Source organism: Bos grunniens, chromosome 26 (assembly GCF_055505025.1).
Source record: "Bos grunniens cultivar Pamir isolate PY7600 chromosome 26, Bosgru_T2T1.0, whole genome shotgun sequence".
Classification (NCBI taxonomy): Eukaryota; Metazoa; Chordata; class Mammalia; order Artiodactyla; family Bovidae; genus Bos; species Bos grunniens.
The window spans coordinates 10,502,500-10,527,215 of NC_141190.1; the positions used below are offsets into that span (position 1 = coordinate 10,502,500).

The following is a 24,716-nucleotide window of genomic DNA, read 5'->3' on the forward strand; positions in this document are numbered from 1 at the left end:
CCTTAAGAATTAGTAATTTCTAATAATGCCATTTTCAGCAACATGGATGGACCTGGAGGAGTGTCATACTGAGTGCAGTCAAGTCAGAGCAGGAGAAAAATGGTATGCCGTCCCATATATGTGGAGTCTAAAAGGAAATGATGCAAATAAACGTACTGACAAAACAGAAAGACTCACAGGCTAGAAAATGAACTTATGGTTGCCAGGATGAAGGGACAGTTAGGGGGTTTTGGACAGTTATGTACACAGTGCTATATTTAAAATGGATAAGCAACAAGGACCTACTGTATAGCACATGGAACTCTGCTCAGTGTTATGTGGCAGCCTGGGTGGGAGAAGCTTTGGGGGAGAATGGATATGTATGGCTGAGTGCCTTTGCTGTTCACCTGAAACTATCATAATACTGTTGATTCACTATACCCTGCTGCTGCTGCTGCTGCTGCTGCTAAGTCGCTTCAGTCGTGTCCGACTCTGTGCGACCCCATGGACAGCAGCCCACCAGGGTCCCCCGTCCCTGGGATTCTCCAGGCAAGAACACTGGAGTGGGTTGCCATTTCCTTCTCCAATGCAGGAAAGTGAAAAGTGAAAGTGAAGTCACTCAGTCGTGTCCGACTCTCAGCGACCCCATGGACTGCAGCCTACCAGGCTCCTCCATCCATGGGATTTTCCAGGCAAGAGTACTGGAGTGGGGTGCCATTGCCTTCTCCACACTATACCCTAATACAAAATAAAAAGTCTTTAAAAAAAGGAATTAGTAATTTCTAATTAAGATGAAGCACACAGTTATAGTCATGACACAGCAGTCTCTGTGAGCACACTCTTCAGTTAAACATATTTTACATATAACATACTGAATTTACTAATGTGCTTGAATTTTTTATTTTACAAATTTCATCACAATCTCTCTTTATCAGTGTTGTATGTGATACTACATAGGAACCACATTCTCTAAAAACATTAGTTTGAGTGTATCTTTTGTAGTCTACAGCAAATTACATACACTTGTTCTAAAAGTAGTGTAACATCCAGATGCTTGTAATGTACCTCAAGGCAGGAATCATGCTGTATTCAGTTTTGTACTTTCCACGGCTGATGTAAGAGGAGATACTGAGAAAATACTTATTAAATTAATAAACAGATGAATGAATAAGCATAGTTTAAAAGTTTGGGAATTTATAGAGAATGACTACCACATCCTCAAAGAAACTACCACTGACTTCTTGTTTCCTTTTTATGAAAGTAATATAGATGGAAAGAGATTCAAGCTAGTTGTTATTTTCACATCTTCTTCCCATATTCAGCAACAGTATCAACTAAAACAAAGACACTAAAGATCTTCATTGATTTTTGTTATTTTGATCAGAAAAGTTGAACCAAGTTGTGCCATTCTTAAATTCTTATCTAAAGGCCTTAAATTTTTGTTTTTTTAAACTTAATTTTGTATTGGGGTATAGTCCATTAACAAACAATGTGATGGTTTTAGGTGAACAGCAAAGGGACTCAGCCATATATAAACATGTATCCATCCTGCTTCAAACTCTCCACCCATCCAGGCTGCCACATAACATTGAGCAGCGTTCCCTGAGCTATACTGTAGGTCCTTGTTGGTTATCCATTTTAAATATAGCGGTGTGTCCATGTCCATTCCAATCTATCCCTTCCCCTCATCCTTCCACCTGGTAAAGGCCTTAATTTTACTAAAAATCAAGTATAAGACATTCCAATTAAAAACATGTCAGTGGTAAAAGGAAAAAATGTTAAGTGGCATGCAGCATAAACTCAGTATTCACTCACTTTAGTCATTTATTCAGTGATTCAAATACTTAAAATATCTAATGTCTTTAGAGGAGATAAAGTGCTGAAGGGAAAAAGTAATGGTTGGGCTCATTTCTAAACTCATAATCACTGGGTCTGAGTGGATCTTAGTGCTGCCCAACAACCCTACTTCACTCTGCTCAATCCATTTCCCTAGGTGACTATGATCATACCTCTCTTCTCCCTTTAAACCTTCGAAACCTCCTGCCTCTCCTCAATAATAGCTGATGGTTCTGCTTCCTGTTTCATTGAGAAACAAATCAATAAGAAAATGACTTCCACAGGCTCTCATTTCCAAAGACATCTTCCTGTCCCCACATATGCGTGTATGCTCTGCTTCCCTCCTGTTATTCTGGGAGAACTGGGGCTCCCATCTAAGGCCCCATCCTATATCTCCTACTCAAGACCATGACTCCTGTCACTGTCCAGTCTGGGTCTACAACATCAATTTTCCCCTTTCCATTATATTCTTTCCATCAGTAATGACCATGTCATAATACATCCCATCTTAAAACATACAAAACAATGAAAACATGATACAACCTCCTCCTCCAGCTACCAGTCCAATTCTTTGCCCCCTTTTACAGAAAAAAACTCCTCTATAGGACTGTCAAACTATGGCATTCTTGGTAGAAATAGTATAACCTTCAAAGAGCAAAAATTGGCTCTTACATGGCAAACAATTCTTATTCTTTTTTATATATAATGTGTGTGTGTGTGTATGCTGCTAAGTTGCTTCAGTCGTATCCGACTCTGTGCGATCCCATAGACGGCAGCCCACCAGGCTCTCCCGTCCCTGGGATTCTCCAGGCAAGAACACTGGAGTGGGTTGCCATTTCCTTCTCCAATGCATGAAAGTGAAAAGTGAAAGTGAAGTCGCTCAGTCGTGCCCGACTCTTAGCGACCCCATGGACTGCAGCCCACCAGGCTCCTCTGTCCATGGGATTTTAGAGGCAAGAGTACTGGAGTGGGGTGCCATTGCCTTCTCTGGGGTGTGTGTATGTGTGTATATATATATATATATACACCCAATGTGTAACAAATATGAAGTATATCCATGATATTATAACTCCATTAGGGTAGATGGAGTAGGTGGAGGACAACTAGGAAAGTTGTCCTAAAAAAGCTCCTTAGGGAGGTGGTAATGAAAACAAGATTGAGAAATACTCTACACCACTATCTCTATGTCCTCTCTCTTCCCGTTTCTTCTAGAGCATTCTCCAATCTGTTTTTCATTCCCAGTGACCTATGGAAGCTACTACTGTCAATGTTACCTATGTCCTTCATATTGCTAAATCCAAAGGCTAACTCTTACACGAAACTATAGGTAGCATTTGGTATAGCTTATCACTTCTTCTTTCTACGGGCTTCCCTGATAGCTCAGTTGGTAAAGAATCTGCCTGCAATACAGGAGATTCCGGTTCAATTCCTGGGTTGGGAAGATCTGCTGGAGAAGGGGTAGTCTACCCACGCCAGTGCTCTCAGGCTTCTGTTGTGGCTCAGCTGGTGAAGAATCCACCTGCAATGTGGGAGACCTGGGTTTGATCCCTGGGTTGGGAAGATCCCCTGGAGAAGGGCAAGGCTACCACTCCAGTATTCTGGCCTGGAGAATTCCATGGACTGTATAGTCCATGGGGTTGCAAAGAGTCAGAGACAACTGAGCGACTTTCACTCTTCTTTCTACAAACATTTTCTTGGTACCACTAATGCTTGGCTTGCTTCTTATATGAGATCCTATATGAGGAACAGAATTGATGCAAGAATGATTGATTATTGAACATCTGGATTGCAACCAGTCTTCAACACACCACTTGCTATAATCCAAATTACCCTCATTTCTTCCCTGTATCTTCATAGCATCAGTCTATCTGGTCAACCCAGCTCTCTTATAGTCTAAATTTCACACAACAGCAGGAAAATACTTCTTCAAATCTAAGTTAGATTATGTCATTCCTTCAGTGGCTTTCTATCTCATATGGAGTAAAATCCAATGTCTTTACCACAACTTACAAAGCCCTACATAACTGGGCCTCCCACTTTCTGTCTCCTCTCGTCTCCTATCACTGCCCCTCCCTGTACACTGTATGGCAGCCACAACAACCCCCTTGTGAAATTCCTCATTCTTTGGGGCTTTTCTGCTTGCAACTACTTCTGTTAGACTATCCCTCCAGATAATCTCACGGCTCCTACCTTGAGGTCTCTGCTGCTCAAAAATCACTTTGTCACAGATCTGCACATAAGTACTCCTTGTCACTTTTTATTTACATATTGCTTCATTTTCTTTCCCAGCACTTACTATCATCTCACATAGATATTTATTTTTCCTCCTCCTACTGGAATAGAATATTATGCCTCCTTTCACTGGAAAAGAAATTCCTTGGAGCTTTTACTTGTTGGTTCACTGCTGTATTCAGGGTGTCTAGAACAAAATCTAGCATATAGCAGATGTTCAATAAATATTTACATATTAAAGATTCAATATCTGAATAAAAGAGATTACAATTTCTACTTTAAAAAAAATAAAGCTGGATTTTAAGTCCTCTTCTTGGAATTTAATTTTATAATCTCATATGCCTGTGGTAAATAAAATCATTAAGATATGAAAAATATTTAACAGCCCATAGAACAGAAGGCAAACTCTACTTTGGATATGGTGATATTCTTTGTCTGTTTCATGGAAGAAATTTTGGGAGAGACCAATATTTAAACAGTTCCTTCAAACTAACAGAGAATGCGACACTGGTAAACATAAAATGCTCTGTGCTAGCTACACAAGTACTTTTATAGATTCTAATTCTTTTCTGGGAGCACACATTCAAGTGAGAATGAGAAAAAGTCAGACTCTGGAAACAGGGTTCAGCAGAATAATAAGTAAGAATGTCTGATCTTCATCAGTCATGTCTCATATATCTGATACAACAGAGTAAGAAACTTCTTAAGTGAGATACATTGGTGGAAAAGAAAAACAAATTTTAGCAAAAGCTTATCCAGTGTGGAATGTTGGTCTTTTTTTTAATCTCTCTCTTGCTCTTTTTTAATCTTAATGTTTTAAATTCCCTGCTTTAAAATTAGTAGTTGATTGTGGAGATACTTTCTTATTTGTGTTTAGCACACTTTATTTGAATCTTCAGATTTTTTCTTTTTTGTTGTTGTTCTTTTTTAAAAAATTTTTTAAAATTTTATTTTATTTTTTTAACTTTACAATATTGTATTGGTTTTGCCATATATCAACATGCATTCACCACAGGTATACACGTGTTCCCCATCCTGAACCCTCCTCCCTCCTCCCTCCCCGTACCATTCCTCTGGGTCATCCCAGTGCACCAGCCCCAAGCATCCAGTATCATGCATCGAACCTGGACTGGTGACTCATTTCCTATATGATATTATACATGTTTCAATGCCATTCTCCCAAATCATCCCACCCTCTCCCTCTCCCACAGAGTCCAACAGACTGTTCTATACATCAGTGTCTTTTTTGCTGTCTTACCATCTTTCTAAATTCCATATATATGCGTTAGTATACTGTATTGGTGTTTTTCTTTCTGGCTTACTTCACTCTGTATAATAGGCTCCAGTTTCATCCACCTCATTAGAACTGATTCAAATGTCAGAAAGCTAACAATCCTAGTTCTCAAATTTCTTCTGTCTTTAAAATGTCTTTGCCAGCTCAGATGGGGAAAAGTTTAATTCTACTCAGTTGGTGACTCAGTTGGTGATAATGACACAACTCAATAAAATATAGCTCTCCGCTCTTTCATCTCACCCCATCTCTAGTTTTGACATTCCTTTTTAAAGCATTTCTGTTATTGAAGAACTCTGATTGAAAAATAGAGTTCTAAGTTTAGAAGGAAGTACAGAGTAAGACAGCATTAAGAAGGGATCTTTTCTTCCTTTAGAGTAGCAAACTTGTGGTCTAGGTTCATACCCCATACATTTATTCATACCCCATATGTTTATTGACAGCATGTGTACAAGAAAAAAAGAGTCCAAATATTTACACTATAGGTGCATTTACATCAAGCATGGGGAGATCACATACATAAGTGCAGGGTAAAGAGGTCAAAGGGTATATTATCCCAGTTGTTATTAGAACCTAGAGAAAATCTGGATTTCAGATTTGCTACCCAACAGCTATGTGACCTTAGACAAATTAATTTAATTTCTCTGAGTCTCACTTTTCCCTTCTATAAAATAGGAATGAAAATACTTCTTATAGGTAATTATAAAGAGTAAAACATATAATACAGCCAAAAATGCTTAATAATAAATAAAATCACAAAATGCTGTTTGATGTTGGTTCTCATCATCATCTAATTAATCCTCTGACCCTTTCTTTTTTTTCATCACAAATAATTTGTTCCCTAGAGGGATATTTGTGCTAAACACAAATAAGAACATATTACCACAAGCAGCTACTAATTTTAAAGCAGGGAATCTAAAACATTACGATTAAAAAAGAACAAGAGCAATATTCTACATTGGGTATTAACTTCCTCTGTCCTGCCAGGACATGGAGTGGTAATAAGCACAAGTAATACCAGAGTCTGGAGAAGGAAATGGCAATCCACTCCAGTATTCCTGCCTGGAAAATCCCACGGTCAGAGGAGCCTGGGAGACTACAGTCCACGGGGTCGCAAGAGTCAGACACAACTTAGTGACTGAACAGCAACAACAATTAGAGTCAGACCACTTGAAACTCCAAGATGGATAAAAGTCTCTGCCATTTCCACTGACTCCTGAGTTTTGGAAAGGTGACAGAGAGGGAGAAATTAACTTGGGTTGCCTATCAGGCATTTAGAGAGAAAATGGAAGATTAAGTGAAACCAACTCTCATTATTTACTATTTTGTAAATAATAATAAAGACAACTAGATGAGACAGATATAAAAGGTGAAGATCAAGATATAATAAATAAAAGGAATTCAATAGTAATAATTGTTTTTTTCCCCCCCTAAAACTGAGATATCAGTTCACAAGCTTGCAGGAAATGCCTAACAGAACAGCTAATATCTAAAGAACTTCAGAAACTGAGTTATTTCCCCTCCTATGGAGATGATCTGCTGGAGAAAGCAATGAAGCATATTATTCGATGAATAAATGACTTTTATTTCCTGTGCTTCTAATCAAAATCTTTTCAGTATAATGTCAAGGAAAAATGAAGAATTTAAATTTCTTTTAGTAAAAAGAATTGGTTCTCATTTTTCCAACAAGGATGATGGGAAATTCTAGAAGTTCCAGGAAGGAGGTTGAAGGTGTTCATTATGAATTGTATTGTATTATTACATTTCATGATACATAATAAGTTCTGAGATTATGCATTTTTGTAGTACTAAGCATCTATTTAAGAACTATTACCAAAAAAAAAAAAAAAGAACTATTACCAAAGTTCTAAGCATCTGTTTAAGGAGAGAGTGCATATGTTAAGATTAGAAGCCTTTTGAACAATGTTCCAAGTCTTCAAGTGTTTTATTCCTCTTAATCCAATTAGATAAAGCTGTTTCCCATCTCGATGTATCTAGGCAGGTTTTAAAAGGTGTGTGTGCTGTGTGCTCAGTCATGCCTGACTCTTTGCCACCCCATGGGGTGTAGTCCACCAGGCTTCTCAGCCCATGGAATTTTCCAGGCAAGAAGGCTGGAGTGGGTTGCCATTTCCTATTCCATGGAATCATCCTGACCCAGGGATCAAACACGCATCTCTTGCATCTCCTGCATTGGCAGGCAGATTCTTTACCACTAGCGCCACCTGGGAAGCCTCTTGTTTTTTTTTTTTTAACTGCTTTGAGTCTCTATATTTTATTATTTTTTTAATATAAATTTATTTATTTTAACTGGAGGCTAATTACTTTACAATATTGTATTGGTTTTGCCATACATCAACATGAATCTGCCATGGGTGTACACGTGTTCCCCATCCTGAACCCACCCTCCCACCTCCCCCCTCCCCATACCATCCCTCTGGGTCATCCCAGTGCACCAGGCCTGAGCATCCTGTATCATGCATCAAACCTGGTCTGGCGATTAGTTTCACATATATTATACATGTTTCAATGCCATTCTCCCAAATCATCCCACCCTTGCCCTCTCCCAGAGAGTCCAAAAGACTGTTCTATACATCTGTGTCTCTTTTGCTGTCTCGCATACAGGGTTATCGTTACCATCTTTCTAAATTCCATATATATGCGTTAGTATACTGTATTGGTGTTTTTCTTTCTGGCTTACTTCACTCTGTATAATAATAGGCTCCAGTTTCATCCACCTCATTAGAACTGATTCAAATGTATTCTTTTTAATGGCAGAGTAATACTCCATTGTGTATATGTACCACAGCTTTCTTATCCATTCATCTGCTGATGGACATCTAGGTTGTGGGAAGCCTCTTTAAAAGGTAGATTCTATGTTTTTTGATGAACTAGGACCTCTGTTGCTTGTTCAACAGATGTTCATATCCAAGATTCACTGCATTCTACCCCAAATCCACATCTCCAGCTTTATCTCCCCAAAATTCCCCACTGCAAAGCCCTTGCTCACACTAAGCCAATCTATTTTTTAGGTCCTAACATATAAAACAAGTGCTTATACTTTCAACTTTTTGCTAAGACCAGTTTTCTCTTCAAAGCATTCTCCTCCTTTCCTTCTGCCTGTGTTTTGCGATATACTTCAGACTGTGTCATTTTCCTGCTCAGTACATAGAGACTGAGGGCCTACATGCGTGAGGCACTCACAGGGAGCAGGTGAGTCAGAGCCAGTTTCCATCTTTGTGACTTTATATTCCCACACTCTACCAGGAAAGACACACATTGCACAACAGACCAAGCCATTAATTAACTACAATTGTGATAGTGTTCAAACATGAGGCACATGAGGATAACACGTAATGGGAGAAATAGCCTGGTCTTCGGGGTTGCGGCTGCTGCTGCTAAGTCACTTCAGTTGTGTCTGACTCTCTGCGACCCCATAGACGTCAGCCCACCAGGGCAGTTGAATATTTGGTTCAATATTTGAATATTTGGTGAATCCCCCACCCCTGGGATTCTCCAGGCAAGAACACTGGGGTGGGTTGCTATTTCCTTCTCTAATTCTTCAGGGTTAGGAAGACATTATTGTAGAAACAGTTTTGAACTGAATTTGAAGGATGAGAAGGGGGCTAAAGTGGGACAAAAGGAAGTCAATAAGTAAGCTTTTTTGATGGATTCGTGGTTATTACTGGGGTTTCCCAGGTGGTGCTATGTTAAAGAACCCACCTGCCAATGCAGGAGACATAAGAGATGCGGATATGATCCCTAGGTTGAGAAGATCCCCTGCAGGAGGACACAGCAACCCATTCCAGTATTCTTGCCTGGAGAATCCCATGGACAGAGGAGCCCAGTGGGCTACAGTTCATAGGGTCACAGAGTCAGACACGACTAAGGTGACTTAGCATGCACGTACACGTGAAAGTGAAAGTGTCAGTCCTCAGTTGTGTCCGACTCTGCAACCCCACAGACAGTAGCCTGCTAGGCTCCTCTGTCCATGGAATTCTCTAGTCAAGAATACTGGAGTGGGTTGCTATTCCCTTCTCCAGGGCATCTTCCTGACCCAGGGATCAAACCCAGGTCTCCCACATAGCAGGTAGATTCTTTACCATCTGAGCTATTGGGGAAGCCCATATGCATAGTTATCATTAAATTGGGGTGTATTAAAAAAAAAAAAAAAACATAAGGGCTTCCCAGGTGGCTCAGTGGTAAAGAATTCACCTGCCAATGCAGGAGACATGGGTTCAATCCCTGGATTGGGAACATCCCTTGGAGAAGGAAATGGCTACCCACTCTGGTATTCCTCCCTGAAAAATCCCACGGACAGAAGAGCCTAGCAGGCTACAGCCCATGGGGTCACAAAGAGTCGGACACAACTTAGTGACTAAACAACAACAATAAAAACACAGTAAGGAATTTCTTGCCTTTCAGACATTAAAACTGCAATAGTATTTTTGCCCCTTTACCCTGGCTCTCTATAAAATTGGGGATAAAAAGCAATTAAAAAATCCACTGGAGATGGACCTGGCCAACTGCTCTGAGGGGTATGAGAAATTATCAATAAGACCAGGCCTTACTGCTCTGAGCCCCACTGCCCAGACAGTACAGGAAGAAGACTCAAGGGGATATGTAAGCTCAGCTTTATGAAGAATGTCACATTCCTGGAGAGAAGCTTTTTCCCCAGATCCTGCAGGGAGAGGGTAATTCCCCTTCCAAGAGGCCCCAAGAGAATAATTCAGAAACAAACTCTGGGTAGGGAACTCCCCAAAGGGGTAGCCAGGACCTTTTCTAACTAGGTACTTCCTGAACTGAAGAACTTGCTAGGGCAAAACTTTGCTGATGCGGCTCCTGGGAGAGACACTGCTGCTTCTGAGTTAGAGAAGTTCTATCTATGAACATAGACGCAAAAATCCTTAACAAAATTCTAGCAATCAGAATCCAACAACACATTAAAAAGATCATACACCATGACCAAGTGGGCTTTATCCCAAGGATGCAAGGATTCTTCAATATCCGCAAATCAATCAATGTAATACACCACATTAACAAAATGAAAAATAAAAACCATATGATTATCTCAATAGATGCAGAGAAAGCCTTTGACAAAATTCAACATCCATTTATTAAAAAACTCTCCAGAAAGCGGGAATAGAGGGAACATACCTCAACATAATAAAGGCTATATATGACAAACCCACAGCAAACATTATCCTCAATGGTGAAAAATTGAAAGCATTTCCTCTAAAGTCAGGAACAAGACAAGGGTGCCCACTTTCACCATTACTATTCAACATAGTTTTGGAAGTTTTGGCCACAGCAATCAGAGCAGAAAAAGAAATCAAAGGAATCCAAATTGGAAAAGAAGAAGTAAAACTCTCACTATTTGCAGATGACATGATCCTCTACATAGAAAACCCTAAAGACTCCACCAGAAAATTACTAGAAATAGTCAATGACTATAGTAAAGTTGCAGGATATAAAAAAAAAAAATAGCAATAAAATGCAAATTTCAAGACAATACATTTAGAAGGTACCATATGCCTGGAGCAAGGTGTAGAAGGGCACTCACTAAGCTGTTAACGTTAATTATTATACCTCCAGGGAGTAGAAAAGGAAGACAGAACAGGAAATGAATTATTAGTTCAACTTTGGATTGTTTCATTTTTATAAGATTATTAATCAGCTTTGTCATTTAAAGTGATGAAAAATTATTTGGGGGAGAGGAGAACCAGGACTACTTAATTTTTTTTAACTTACCCAACAAAATGTAATATAACAAACATTCAAAAAAATTTGTGGAATGAAGTACAGGGGAATAGGAGGGAGATGCAATATGTTTAAATTTAAATGTGTTTGCAAGAGGTAAGAAGATAACCAATAATGGAATGACAAAGCACTGTAGATCGTATAAATGAACAATGTGAGGAAAGGAATAAGAATATTTGATAGAGTTGGCCAATAAGAAAAAGGGAAAAAGTGGGGGAAAAAGTAAAATAAAAAATAGACATCAATGTTAAGGATAAATACAATATAATTGTTATTTCATTAAATGTAAAAGGGTTGAATTCTCTTATCAAAAGAAATAGACTTTTCATGTTAGATTTAGAAACTCTCAGCTAGATGGGTTAATATCTATGTGGCTGGAATTATGAGTGGTTTTATTTTCTTTTTACTTTCAAAACTTTCATCAATAAAGTATATCAATTATAAAATAAAATTCAAATTTAAAAAGTATATAGTATCAAAAAAAGAAAGATTCTGAACAATTTTATGTAACTTAAATATAAGCGCTAAGGGGAAAATTGGTGGTAGAATATCTGAAATCAGAGACTGGAAAGGAACACAGTGCGGGGACAGCCTGAGGAGCTCTGTTCTGCTGCTAGAGTACAAGTGGGAGAAAAGAGGAGGGGTGGTACTCGGGTAAGTACTGAGAAGGTGGTTATTTACTAGTACATCTTTAGAAAGTAAAAACCATAACATCGGGATTTTTAATAGTTCATTAAAAACCTATCATCTGTGAATTTACTGAAACTTTTAAATGATTACACTTCAGATGAACAAGTGTTTTGACTTCTAAAATGTAAGCCAAGTAAGCATTTTTTGTACTGTATGGTACATGCATGTGTGCCAAGTCACTTCAATCATGTTTAACTCTTTGCAATCCCATGGACTGTAGCCTTCCAGGCTCCTCTGTCCATGGGATTCTCCAGGCAAGAATACTGGAATGGGCTGCCACTTCCTTCTCCAGGGAATCTTCCCAATCCAAGGATCAACTCCGGTCTCTTACATCTGCATTGGCAGGTGGGTTCTTTACCACTAGCGCCACCTGGGAAGCATTTTTTAGATGTAGTCAAATAAATAATATTTTATTGTATTGAAAACTTCTGTACATTGAAGTAGAGTGGCATCTCCTTAGTGTAAAACTATGCACCTTAAGGCTTAAAGGTTTCTGCTCTTCCTTCAGTGGCTATATTCTAGAATTTTAATAACAGTATCAGGTTCTCCTAATTTATAAGTGAATATATATGTACATGTATACATGCATCTCCATCATTACTGTAAATCTCCATTGTACAAGTGTGGAGTATTATATTTCTAGATAAATAATTTTTAATTTCTCTTGGATTATATTCATATATGCATGTGATCCTCTGGTTATTATAGTTTGCCTTCTTGAGACCTGAAGCTTTACCACATTTTTGCTATAATTCAGCAACTAGAAATTAAAGAACTCACCAAAATATGTTATTTAGGAAAAATAAACTCACTTTTCTCCACCTTCCAATCTAGGAAAAAGACTCTCAATGTTGTGTTTCTAAAGGTTGGGATGGACACACACACACACACACACACACACACACACACACAGCCAAAAGCAAAGTGTCTTTCTTTTGCAGAGTCTTAAACTGGATTAAGTTGGCAGATTCCTGAAAATGGGAGGGGGAGGTGGTGGAGATAAAATGCTTAAGGGACAGGGGTTGGGGGGGATTCCTGTCCAGGTGGAGACCTAGCTCTCACTTGTGTGCCCGGCCAGCTGGGATCTTACTGCACAATGCCTATGAAGTATGTCTCTCAGCATGTAGAACAATGGAAAGCTCTCGGTGTCAGTGCAGTGTTATCCCTTGAAAGGCATCCTTGAGTTCACACAAGGCATCGCATCTAACCCATGTCAGAGGACCAGGGCTGGCCCAGTCCCACACAGCAGAGATGACGGGGCAGTAACTATGACAACCTTATGGACTTAGGTCCCATGCCTCCTCTGTTTTCTGGCATTATAGAAGCCTGGGATTCCTGTGGGATCCCAAAGGGAAGGGAAGCAGCTCTAATGACAACTGAGGTTGGGTTTGCTATCAGGTGGACAGAAAGATGGTCTAAGCAGATAATTTGTATATTTAGAGAAATGAAGGAATGAATGATCCTTTGCTCCCTAGTGTTGCAAATTCTAACTCAAGATGATCACAGGATATTCTGGATACAAATACACCATTGTTTTACAGAAGGGCAAATTAATGTTTCTCATTGTGTTTCCAATATGCTTTTTATTGATATCCAAAATCCTTACTAAGAGATTTCTGGCTGTCTTTTTGTAGGCACACATTTGAGTGATAATAATGAATCTGACTTGTCTACAGAGATGATTTGTACCACCATCATTTGCTTATTCATAACCAAGAACTCAGACCACACCACCTTATAAAAATGCTTTCCTATTGGTTTCCCTTAAAACAGAACTTCACACTTATCAGATGTAAAGCTCATCTGTTATTTTTGTGCTCACATACAGCCTAATGAGAACACCTGGCCAGTGGGCTTTGCATCTTCTAAATTTACGTGAGTTAGCATTTAGAAAAAATGTCAGGAATATGCGGACACTTAAGAAATATTCCCATCATGGTGCCTCCTCAGAGGTAGGGGTGATCCTATGAACAGTGTATATGGAGGTCACATGGGTGGGTGCAGATTTTATGACAAGGTGTTTATTCATTGACTCTAGTACAGGTTTGGAATGTGAGGTAAAGAGATGTAGCAGAGGAGTGAGATTGTACCTCCCTCTGAAAGAGGTGGCTTTCATAAAAATGTCCCTGCTGACTTGTGAAAAAGCTCTTATTCCTCTTACAAAAGTGATCAACTCATTAATCAAAAGTTAATTAATGTAGAGTTTTCAAGGCAATTGTCATGTTCTTTCACAACAGTGAATATGTCTGTGATGTGTTCTATTTGTAAAACCCTGAAAGTAAAATAGTCACCATTGTTTAAACCCCAACACTAAGCATACAACCCTTTAAACAGACATCTCAGAACTTTTCATTAAGGGTAAAGAAGTCGTAAACACTAAAAAGTTACTGGCAGTATTAATATCAATACTAACAAGTTCTTACTGTGTGCTCAGCATACTTCTAAGTCCTCTACTCAGGCTATCTCATGTAATCTTCACTAAATCTTATGTGGCTAGATAATGTTACTTATCCTCATTTTATAAAGATGGAAACCAAAGCTCAGAGAAGTTAAGCAACTTGCCCCATATCTCCCAGACATTAAGAGGCAGCGCTGGGTTACAAATTCCGGCTCTGTCTCTTAAGTCCCTCCACAGAGTAGCCAATGCTAAATAAGTAAACACCAAGTGACCAGAACACTTTCTGCGAAGCACAGAATACTTTCTGTGAGGCACACTTTCTGTGAAACAGATTTCATTTCATTCCAGCTTCCCCCTGGAAGCTCTGAAGGACAGAGGCTGAGCTGGATGGATTCTGAAGGAGAGAGAACACAGAGGATGTGTCAAATCGGGAGCTCTGTGAACAAAGCACAGGTGAAGAATGCGTGCTTCATCCCAAGACCCAGAGGAGACCAGGATCCCCGAAGGAGGCTAGCTCGATGACTCCCCTTGCCTCTCTCCTCTCTCCTCCTGGCGACTCTTCTGATCTGTTGCCACGTGCTCAACTCAACATAGCCCCTCACTTCTGCTCTCACCCAGTCCGTCTCCTCTCTCCCTAGATCTCTCTGTGTCTCTATCTCTCTTTCTTTTTTCCATCCTTCCATTCTCTTTTCCTTTCTCCCTTCTTTCCCTAAGAAAAATTTATCAGTGTTTTTTAAGGACCAAACTATAAAGGACGCATATTCATTGAGACCCTTAGAAATACTCTCATTCCTCTCATCTAAGCATGTGGGAGAAGACCTAAGGAGCCCCATAGAGGGGGAGGTCTGGTGCAGAGAAAAGAAACTTTTCATGTTCTTCATTCCTCAAAACGGAGAAGGCAATGGCACCCCACTCCAGTACTCTTGCCTGGAAAATTCCATGGATGGAGGAGCCTGGTAGGCTGCAGTCCATGGGGTCGCTAAGAGTTGGGCACGACTGAGCGACTTCACTTTCACTTTTCACTTTCATGCATTGAAGAAGGAAATGGCAACCCACTCCAGTGTTCTTGCCTGGAGAATCCCAGGGACGTGGGAGCCTGGTGGGCTGCAGTCTATGGGGTCACACAGAGTCAGACACGACTGAAGTGACTTAGCAGCAGCAGCAGCAGCAGTAGCATTCCTTAAAATCACTTAGCACATCCCATCTGCTTCATTTTTACAAGGTTTATCTCACTCTTTTCCACTGCCTCTGCCACTTTTCTAGCAAGAGAATGAAACAACTGTGGCAGGAAAATCAGGATGTGTATTCAGATGTTCCATTACAACTGATGAAGAGCTCTATTGAAATGTGTGTGCTCAGTCGCTTCAGATGTGTCTGACTCTGCAAGCCCGTGGACTGTAGCCCTCCAGGCTTCTCTGTCCATGAGATTCTCTAGGTAACAATATTGGAGTGGGTTACTGTACCTTCTTCTAGGGGATCTTCCTGACCCAGGGATTGAACCTGCATCTCCTACACTGTAGGTGGATTCTTTACACCTGAGCCACTAGGGAGGCCCCCTTTAAATGTGTAGGAAACATGAAATCAAGACAATGATATTTGAAAGGTGTCTCCTTTTTTCTTGACCATACTTTCTCCTGTCCAGCCCCTAATACATTATATGAACTTATACAGGACTGATGATGTCTTAAATTGCTCATAAGGGTGAAAGAAGCAATTAGCCTCAAAGTTCCTCCTAATCCTAAAATTTCATGATGTATTGACACTCATGCTTTTATCCCAGTATCATTAACCAGGGCCCAAGCCAGGACCAGTAGACTCAATGATTCACTGACTTCTAGGAGCTTATAATCAAGTTGGAAATAAAAAAGACATTCATTTGGCAGATACTGACTGAACAATAACTATGATGTGTGGGTCTACATGGAGATGTAGGAGACACGGGTTTGATCCCTGGGTCAGGAAGATCCCCTGGAGGAGAAAAAGGCAATCCACTCTAGTATTCTTACCTGTAAAGTCCCACGGATAGAGGAGCCTGGTGGGCTACAGTCCGTGGGGTCTCAAAGAGTCAAACATGACTGAACACAGCACACGGTGGGTCTGTATGCAAAATGGTATTTGATGCTGGGTGGGGATGGAGTGGCCTATAGGAGCCGTTTTCTCTGAATTTTATGGCTTAGTGGGGAAGACACTTACTGAAAAAATAAGGATCACAATAAAATCTGATGAGTTCTATGATAGGGCAGACTGTGCCAAATAGGCCTAACTACAGGAAAAAACTCCCATTAGGGTACCTGTTAAAGATACAGATTCCTGGGCTCGATCCAAAGAGTAAGAATCAAAATCTTCCCAAAGGTGCCTCTTGTTGTTGTGGTTCAGTCGCTAAGTTGTGTCCAACTCTATGAGACGCCATGGACTGTAGTACATCGGGCTCCTCTGTCCTTCACTAGCTCCTGGAATCTGCTCTGACTCATGTCCATTGAGTCAATGATGCCATCTAACCATCTCATATTCTGCCACCCAATTCTCTTTTTGCCTTCGATCTCTCCCAGCATCAGGATCTTTTTTCAGTGAGTTGGCTCTTTGCATTAGGTGACCAAAGTATCGGGCCTTTAGCTTTGGCATCATTCCTTCTAATGAATATTCAGGGTTGATTTCATCCAGGATTAACTGCTTTGATCTCCTTGCTGTCCAAGGGACTCTCAAGAGTTTTCTCTGGCACCACAATTCAAAAGCATCAATTCTTTGGCACTCAGCCTTCTTTATGGTCCAACTCTCACGGCCGTAAACAACCACACTTTGACTATACAGACCTTTGTCAGCCCCTTAAGTGTTTTTGTTTTTTTTTTTTAACTCACAGTGTTCATTAAAGAAAGTTTGGAAAACATGGTGAACAAGAATGAGCAGGACACTGTGGGAATTCACAAGTACAGGAAACAATCAGTAATAGCAAGGTCTAAGACACTGTGTCTAAATGTGGTTATGTGTATGGGCCCTGAAAGCATACTACTAAGGCTCACATCTCACCATCACCACCAGAAATGGAAATAATAGTCTTTAGAATCGTTGTGAGGATCACGTGAGTTAATCTCATAATATTAATATAGAGAGAGTAGCACAGTTATAAAGTGAAAGTGAAAGTGTTAGTCGCTCAGCTGTGTCCGACTCTATGGGACTCTATGGACTGTAGCCCACCAGGCCCCTCTGTCCATGGAATCCTCCAGGCAAGAATACTCGCGTGGGTTGCCATTCCACAACCAGAGGGCAAATCATGAATCACAAGACATTCACCGTATCGTGCATAACGCTTCATTATTCTCCCAACTGGGAGAATGTAATAATCAACTGCCAAAAACACTAGCTCTGTTTTTCCTGTAAAAAGGAAAATAGGGGAAGGGAAAAGTAGATAAGGGAAAACCCAGACCATGCTGCAATCCAAAGGGAAGTCTTTCAGGTTAGAGATGGTTCTATATTGATTCTACGAGTAGACATGATTGAGAAAGAGGGACAGAGAGAATGAGAAGACAAGAACAAAGGAATCCAGAGACACAGGGCTGCTGGTAGTCTGCACGAATGTGCGACCTGTAGCACAGCTCTAGTTCTGTCACTAACTGCTATAAACTTTTGGGTAAATTAGTTAATTGTCATGGGCGTAAATGGAGTTTTGTGAATTATATTACAGATAATTTTATATACAGCCTGTATTTCAGTCTTATTCATAGTTCTCGACCCAGGGATGGAACTTGTGTCTCCTGCTTTGCTGGCGGATTCTTTACCCTCTGAGCCATCAGGGAAGCCCCCAGTTCTCTGGAGTTAAAAAATTTGGGGGGAAACTGCAATATATACGGTATCCACTAGATGGCAATAGATAGCTTTGTAAACGGAGGTCTTTCATAGAAATTGAAGATGACTAATCATTGGAAAAGACCCTGATGCTGGGAAAGATTGAAGGCGGGAGGAGAAAGGGATGACAGAGGATGAGATGGTTGGTTAGCATCACCGACTCAACGGACCTGAGCTTGAGTAAACTCCGGGGGTTGGTGATGGACACGGAGGCCGGCCATGCTGCAGTCCATGGAGTCACAAGGAGTCAAACACGACTGACTGACTGACTGAATTGACTGAACAAGCAAGCAACACTGTTTAAGGTTCTCCAAAAACAGAGAGATGACACTAATTTCTCATACTGAGGTCCTTATTGAGATTTATAACATAAAGAGAAATCACATATTTTTAATCCCTTTGTTTTAGACCCACAGGTATTCATGGGTCATGTTAGGACATTCTGTTTTTAACCTTTACTGCTAGAGTGGGTTATTTCATAACAATGAAGTAAACACAGAATTATTTGCATGAAGGCCAAATCTGAACTGAGCTGGAACAACACCCCAAAGATCCTTGCCCTCAGTCAAAAGTACTAAGTCAATCATTTGTAAACTTTTTCATCACAAAGAGCCCTATATGTTCTCTCTTATCACATCCAAATCTTTGGGGCCCCAGAGATTGTGGGACCCCATAGACTGTAGCCCACCAGGTTCCTCTGTCCATGGGATTTTTAAGGCAAGAATACTGGAGTGAGTGGCCATTTCCTCCTCCAGGGATTCTTGCCAACCCAGTGACTGAACTCGATTCTCTGGCATCTCCTACACTGGCAGGCAGATCTTTACCACTGAGCCACCTGGAAAACCCCTAAAGAGCCTATGTATCCTACCACTAAAACAGAAAAGGAAAAAAAAGATCTATTTTCCTTTTCAGCAAGATACACTTTTAAAATGGTGTAAACATTACATTTTTTATAGTAAGAGTAAACTACCTTTATTTTCAAAGTTATGACCGTTCAAAAAATTATAATAAAGAAAATCATCTCAAAGTAGTAACAATGCTATTAAACTATTTTCGGTAGATACAGAAGAAAAAGCAATGCATCTTTTTATCCTTTTTAACTTAAAAATATTTAAAAATCTTCCCATGTTAGTAAATAAAATGATCACTAGTATCTAATAGTTCACAGATAGATATTTACAAAATTTATGGAACATACTTTAACTGAAATGTCTGGTCTTCTGTGACAACACTTTGTTTCACAAACTGACAGACATGGCTCTATTTAAAGATGAATAATTATTAGGCAGGAACCTATGCAGAGGAAAGGAAGACAATCTCTGATAGAACATAATAGACACTAACAAATAAGCTGAGGAAAAGACATATTAGAAAATATTTTCCTAGGAAGCAGATTAGTTCAACAAATACTCAGGCAATGAATGACCTAAAAACAGTGAAGAGATCTATGACCTCTTTGAAACAATATCTCAAGGAAGGGAGCAGAAGGAATACATTTGGAAGCAACATGGATGACATAGAGGAAGGCTAGAAATAGAAAGTAAAAAATAACAGAAAGACCAAAGTTGAAACTGAGTTGAGACAAACAGCAGATATTTGTGTACTGAATTTTTTAAGATACTCTGGGATCGGAATAAATAGAACAAAGATAAATTGTCATTTAAGTATTAAAAGGAAACTGAACTGAAAATAAGGGAAAAGCTGAATCTTCAAATAAAAAACAGAATAACACAATCTGTGAAAAACTGACACAAAGCTATTAACAATAAGATATATCTTTATGAAATTACTGGACTCAAAAATAAACAAATAAAAAAGTACTTCTAAAATATCTCCAAAAGGCTAAAGTAAAAAGGATGTACCAGACAAATGAAAATAAAAGAACGAACATCTTACTTATCAGTAAAGGTTGATGTGAAAGCAAAATAAAATAAAAAATGACACTAAAGAAAGAATTTAAGTTAAAGGGTATAATTTTAATGGAGACATATTATGAATCAAATAATATAGTATCAAAAATTCATAAAGCAAAATTCACCTCCCCAAACCCCAGGAAACCAGCAATACAGTAATAGTAGAATTAAGTTATCTCTCTAAGCCCAACACAGTTCAGCCACTCAAAAAGTAAGACTATAGATGATCTAAATAAAATTATTGATTAGCAGGCCCTTGAACACCTTAGGACTCAGTCTATGTCATGGTGTGATATTTTGTATGTCATTTAATACAAATATTGAGAAATATTTTTAAAATGCAACACTGAAGGGTCTCTCATCACATACAAAGCTATGTTGCTTTAAAACCTGGAATATGCAATTTATAATACAACCGAATACATTGACCAATAACCATGTTTTAGTTAAAAGTTACAGTATGTTATTTAACACTGTCTCAAAATCAATTCAATTTTTACAGAATCCATGATAATAAATTATCCTACTTTAAAGTGACTTTGGCAGCACACTAGATACAGATGCATGAAAGAGATCTTTGACGTTCATTTTCTAGCTTGCCTATGGCCATATAATAAATATTCCAATCCTTTTTCTATTCCTGTCTCACACTGTACTGGAAAAGAAGCTATATATTGTTACTGCATGGTAGAATTGATACTCAAGCTGCTTTCAAGATGAAATATCCAGCTCCATTCTTACTCAGAGAACAAGCTCTATTACAGTTCTAAATCGAAGATCTAGAAACCATACTTATTGCCAGGTTTCTTTCTAATGGTGACAAAAGGCCATTTCTCAACCAAACCCAATGTCACCTTCAGTCACGCAACAAAGTCAAAAGTGACAGGCATGTCACATCCTTGCGGTCTTGCCACCATCACCAGATTCTGTTTTGTTCCAACTCATGGAATTCAAGGCAATATGAAGTATCAACCAGAAAGCAATGACTTTGACGTGTCAGGTTCACTCAAAACACGACGGTCAGGGGAATAATCAGTTAAACCTGGCACAAGTAGACGCAAAGGAGAGCTACAGAAAAGCTTTTCTTGAGAATCCAGGTAACAGGGAACTCTGTAGAGACAGAAACTAGCTTATTGGCTGCTTAGAGCTGGGGGCAGGGATGGAAGATGGAGGGATGGAAGTGAGAGCTATTGACTGTGGGAATGGTTTCATGTCACTGGATATCTGAAATAAATACCATTGAAATACACACTTCAGGTAGATGGGTTGTATAGTATGTGAATTAGTCTCAAAGCTGTTTTTTATGAAAAGAGGTGGGAGCAGTCAGGTAAAGGGTGAGTCCAACAAATTTCAGTCAGGGAAGAACCTGAGACTCACACTCAGCAACAAGTCAAGATAAAGTTTACCATGTTTGTCACATAATGAATGTTTACATCATAAAAATCTTTTTTTCCAGAATGGCCACAAAGAGACTGTTCTTCTTTTGGGTCAAACTACTACATCTCCCTCAAAAATATTTACTTCTTAAAGGCAAGAACAAAAAGAGGAATACTCAATTCTTAATTTTTTAAAAAAAAAATCTGGATTGCAGTTTGACCTAGACTAGTATCATGAACCAGGCCGTAGTATCTGTTTTTAGAACATGCAAATCAGTAGAACCCATATCTACCCTTTGCTAAGACACTTAAGCTGAATTCACTCAGATCAGAGAAAGCCCAGCCCCTGAGGTAAACAGCGCGGGCTGAGACTCACAGTTGGTGATGTCACCTCGAAGCTGCAGAATCTGAGGAGCAGGCATTGTGAGGACAACGATATCAAACTGCTCAGAGGAGCCCGTTTCCCTGGAGACTTCCCACTTGTTGTCTCTCAAATTGATCTGAGTCACACGCTGTCTGAAGCAGATATCAGCACCTGTTCCAAAAGCAAAATCATGCTCACATAATCAGGATTTTCCACACGAATGAGGGGGAAGAGAAGTCACAAACTGGATCCATTCAGATAAGTAGAGTGTGAAGTTCATCTTCTACAGCTTCCTGGGCTTCACTTTCTGTCTCACGTAATGGGACTCCCTCCCTTCTGGTACTGCTAGACTTCCCTATCAATGCCCGCTGAGGGGAAAAATACTGCTACAATTAATAACAATAGTAACCATGGCTATATTTCATTAATCATCTACTGTATGCCAAGGCTATGCCAAACACTAGATATACATTATACCAATTCATTTCACAGAAAAGGAAACAGATTTAGAATTGTCATGCCATGATTTAAATCCACATCCTTCGGACTATAAAGATCACTATCTTGGGGGAGCAAGTATCAGATCAGATTAGATCAGATCAGTCGCTCAGTTGTGTCCGGCTCTTTGTGACCCCATGAATCGCAGCACGCCAGGCCTCCCTGTCCATCACCAACTCCCGGAGTTCACTCAGACTCACGTCCATCGAGTCAGTGATACCATCCAGCCACCATCCAGCCATCTCATCCTCTGTCGTCCCCTTCTCCTCTTGCCCCCAATCCCTCCCAGCATCAGAGTCTTTTCCAATGAGTCAACTCTTTGCATGAGGTGGCCAAAGTACTGGAGTTTCAGCTTTAGCATCATTCCTTCCAAAGAAATCCCAGGGCTGACCTCCTTCAGAATCTTAGTAAAGGTGTTAAGGATTCTTCTCTCCGGTAATATTCCTTATTAAAAATACCGATATTGCCTATTAAACCTGAAAAAGTAACTCTGTAAGCAAAATCCAAGTCTCATCAATAGATCAATTATCTTAATTAAGAAGAATCAAAATTAAGAAAAAGACAATCTGGAATATCCTCTCTTTTCCCTTCTTTGCACTTACCACAAATACATTTTAATAATTACTTGAGTACTTATATGATTGGTATTTTATTCCCTTTTAATTTGTCAGCTCCATGAGTTTACACCTATTTTTTCTATGTATAGTATATAGTACACAAAGTATTGTACTGGGAACAGAGGTATTTAATCAATATATGTTTAAGAGAATGAATTATGAACTGAAAGCTAGGAAAATATAATTGGATCATTAAGTCCCCTTGGTATACTAGTTCTTACTTCACATTCTGGTTTTCAGAAAACTTTCATTTTAAAATAAATCTACTTTTATTTGGCCTCATGAATAGAAAGGAAATAAATGAAAATGGAATAAAGGGGGAAAAAAGGACACTAAAAGATCCTGCCCATCATTGCATGTGACATCTCATATTCCTAGCTACTAAGAATCCAGCTGAAGTCCAACCTTGGCATCAAGCTCCCTTTCCATAGCTATCCTAGCTCAGTGTGAACCTTCTCATCTCCATAATCACTGCCTTTACCTCTCACTCGGACACTGATTCAAAGTATCTCTATGTTTTAGATATGTCTTGCTAAGTCGCGTCGTCAGTTGTGTCTGACTCTTAGCAATGCTATGGACTTTAGCCCACCAGGCTCCTCTGCCCATAAGATTCTCCAGGCAAGAATTCTGGAGTGGACTGCCATGCCCTCCTACAGGGGATCTTCCCATCCCAGGGATGGAACCCGCATCTTACATCTCTTGCATTGGTAGACAGGCTTTTTACCACTAGTGCCACCTGGGAAGCTCTAGATATGTCTTATCAATCCCCAAATACTCTTGGGCTCCTCCATGTCAGCTCTTCTCTAGATCTCATACACCTTTATATCTTTCATATTCCCTTAAATAACTCTGCTGCTGCTGCTGCTGTTAAGTCACTTCAATCGTGTCCAACTCTGTGCGACCCCATAGATCGCAGCCCACAGGCTCCCTGTCCCTGGGATTCTCCAGGCAAGAACACTGGAGTGGGTTGCCATTTCCTTCTCCAGTGCATGAAAGTGAAAAGTGAAAGTGAAGTTGCTCAGTCGTGCCTGACTCTTAGTGACCCCATGGACTGCAGCCCACCAGGCTCCTCCGTCCATGGGATTTTCCAGGCAACAGTACTGGAGTGGGGTGCCATTGCCTTCTCCTAAATAACTCTACAATATAGTAATTACAAATTTTAAAAATCAAATGCAAATAGAAGGACTGATGCCTTCAATCTCTTTGAGGCAATTAGAGTCATTCAGTTCAAAGAATTAGAGCAAGGGTTTGTAAATAGCATTCCAGCTTGCCTGAGGGTTTCTCTAAGGCTCCTCTTTAGAGAACGTGCAAATAATTGGCACTTTGAACTCACACCCACCATTCCCTTTACTCCAACCAGAGCGGCTCCACTTCCCTCTCTTCATTTTCTTCAGGTTGCCTCACATGCCTCTCTCTCTAGTCCTGGCCCTGATCCAGACTTCAAGTAAGTCAACTGACTTTATAAACTTTATGCAGTTGTGTTTTTACATAATATTCCCTTTGAAAACAGCATTACATTGGTTTTCTTTTTGGTGGTCACTAGGAGGGTGTGGTTAAGAGAACTGAAGTACACCAACTATTAATAGAAATTCTTCATATCCAGTCAAATGCCTTAGACATATATCCCAGTGGTCCCGAAGTGTTCTGCAAGATGACTATCCGTGGTTCTCTAGGTGTGGACCTCAGACCAGAAGCACCTTGGAACTTGCTAGAAACACAAATTCTCATGTCCCAACTCAGAGCTGAATAAGAATCTGGAGATCAGGCCTAGTAGTCTGCATTTAAGAGGCCTCCAGGTTTGTTACCATGCACATGTAACAGTGTGAGAACCATGGGGGTAGATAAATAGACCCAAATCTAACACTGAAACTGGCAAAGCCACTCAAAAACAGCATTTTCCAAGAATTAGGGGCAGTGGTATACCT

At 39.8% G+C, this 24,716-nt stretch overlaps 1 protein-coding gene across 33 annotated transcripts in view; it reads right to left on the reverse strand.

The window, feature by feature from the left end:
• Nucleotides 1-24,716, reverse strand: part of RNLS (renalase, FAD dependent amine oxidase) — a 302,134-nt gene that overhangs the window by 267,229 nt on the left and 10,189 nt on the right. For 32 of the 33 annotated variants that reach the window (XR_015155834.1, XR_015155835.1, XR_015155839.1 and 29 more), the window contains exon 4: nt 21,689-21,847. Coding sequence is in view for 24 of the 33 variants with exons in the window: in XM_086379249.1 (XP_086235375.1) it covers nt 21,689-21,847 (159 nt within the window). In the remaining 9 variants the exon portion in view is untranslated. Of the gene's footprint in view, nt 1-19,978; nt 21,047-21,688; nt 21,848-24,716 lie in introns of those variants that run through there. The other variant, XM_086379274.1, reaches the window with a different exon arrangement.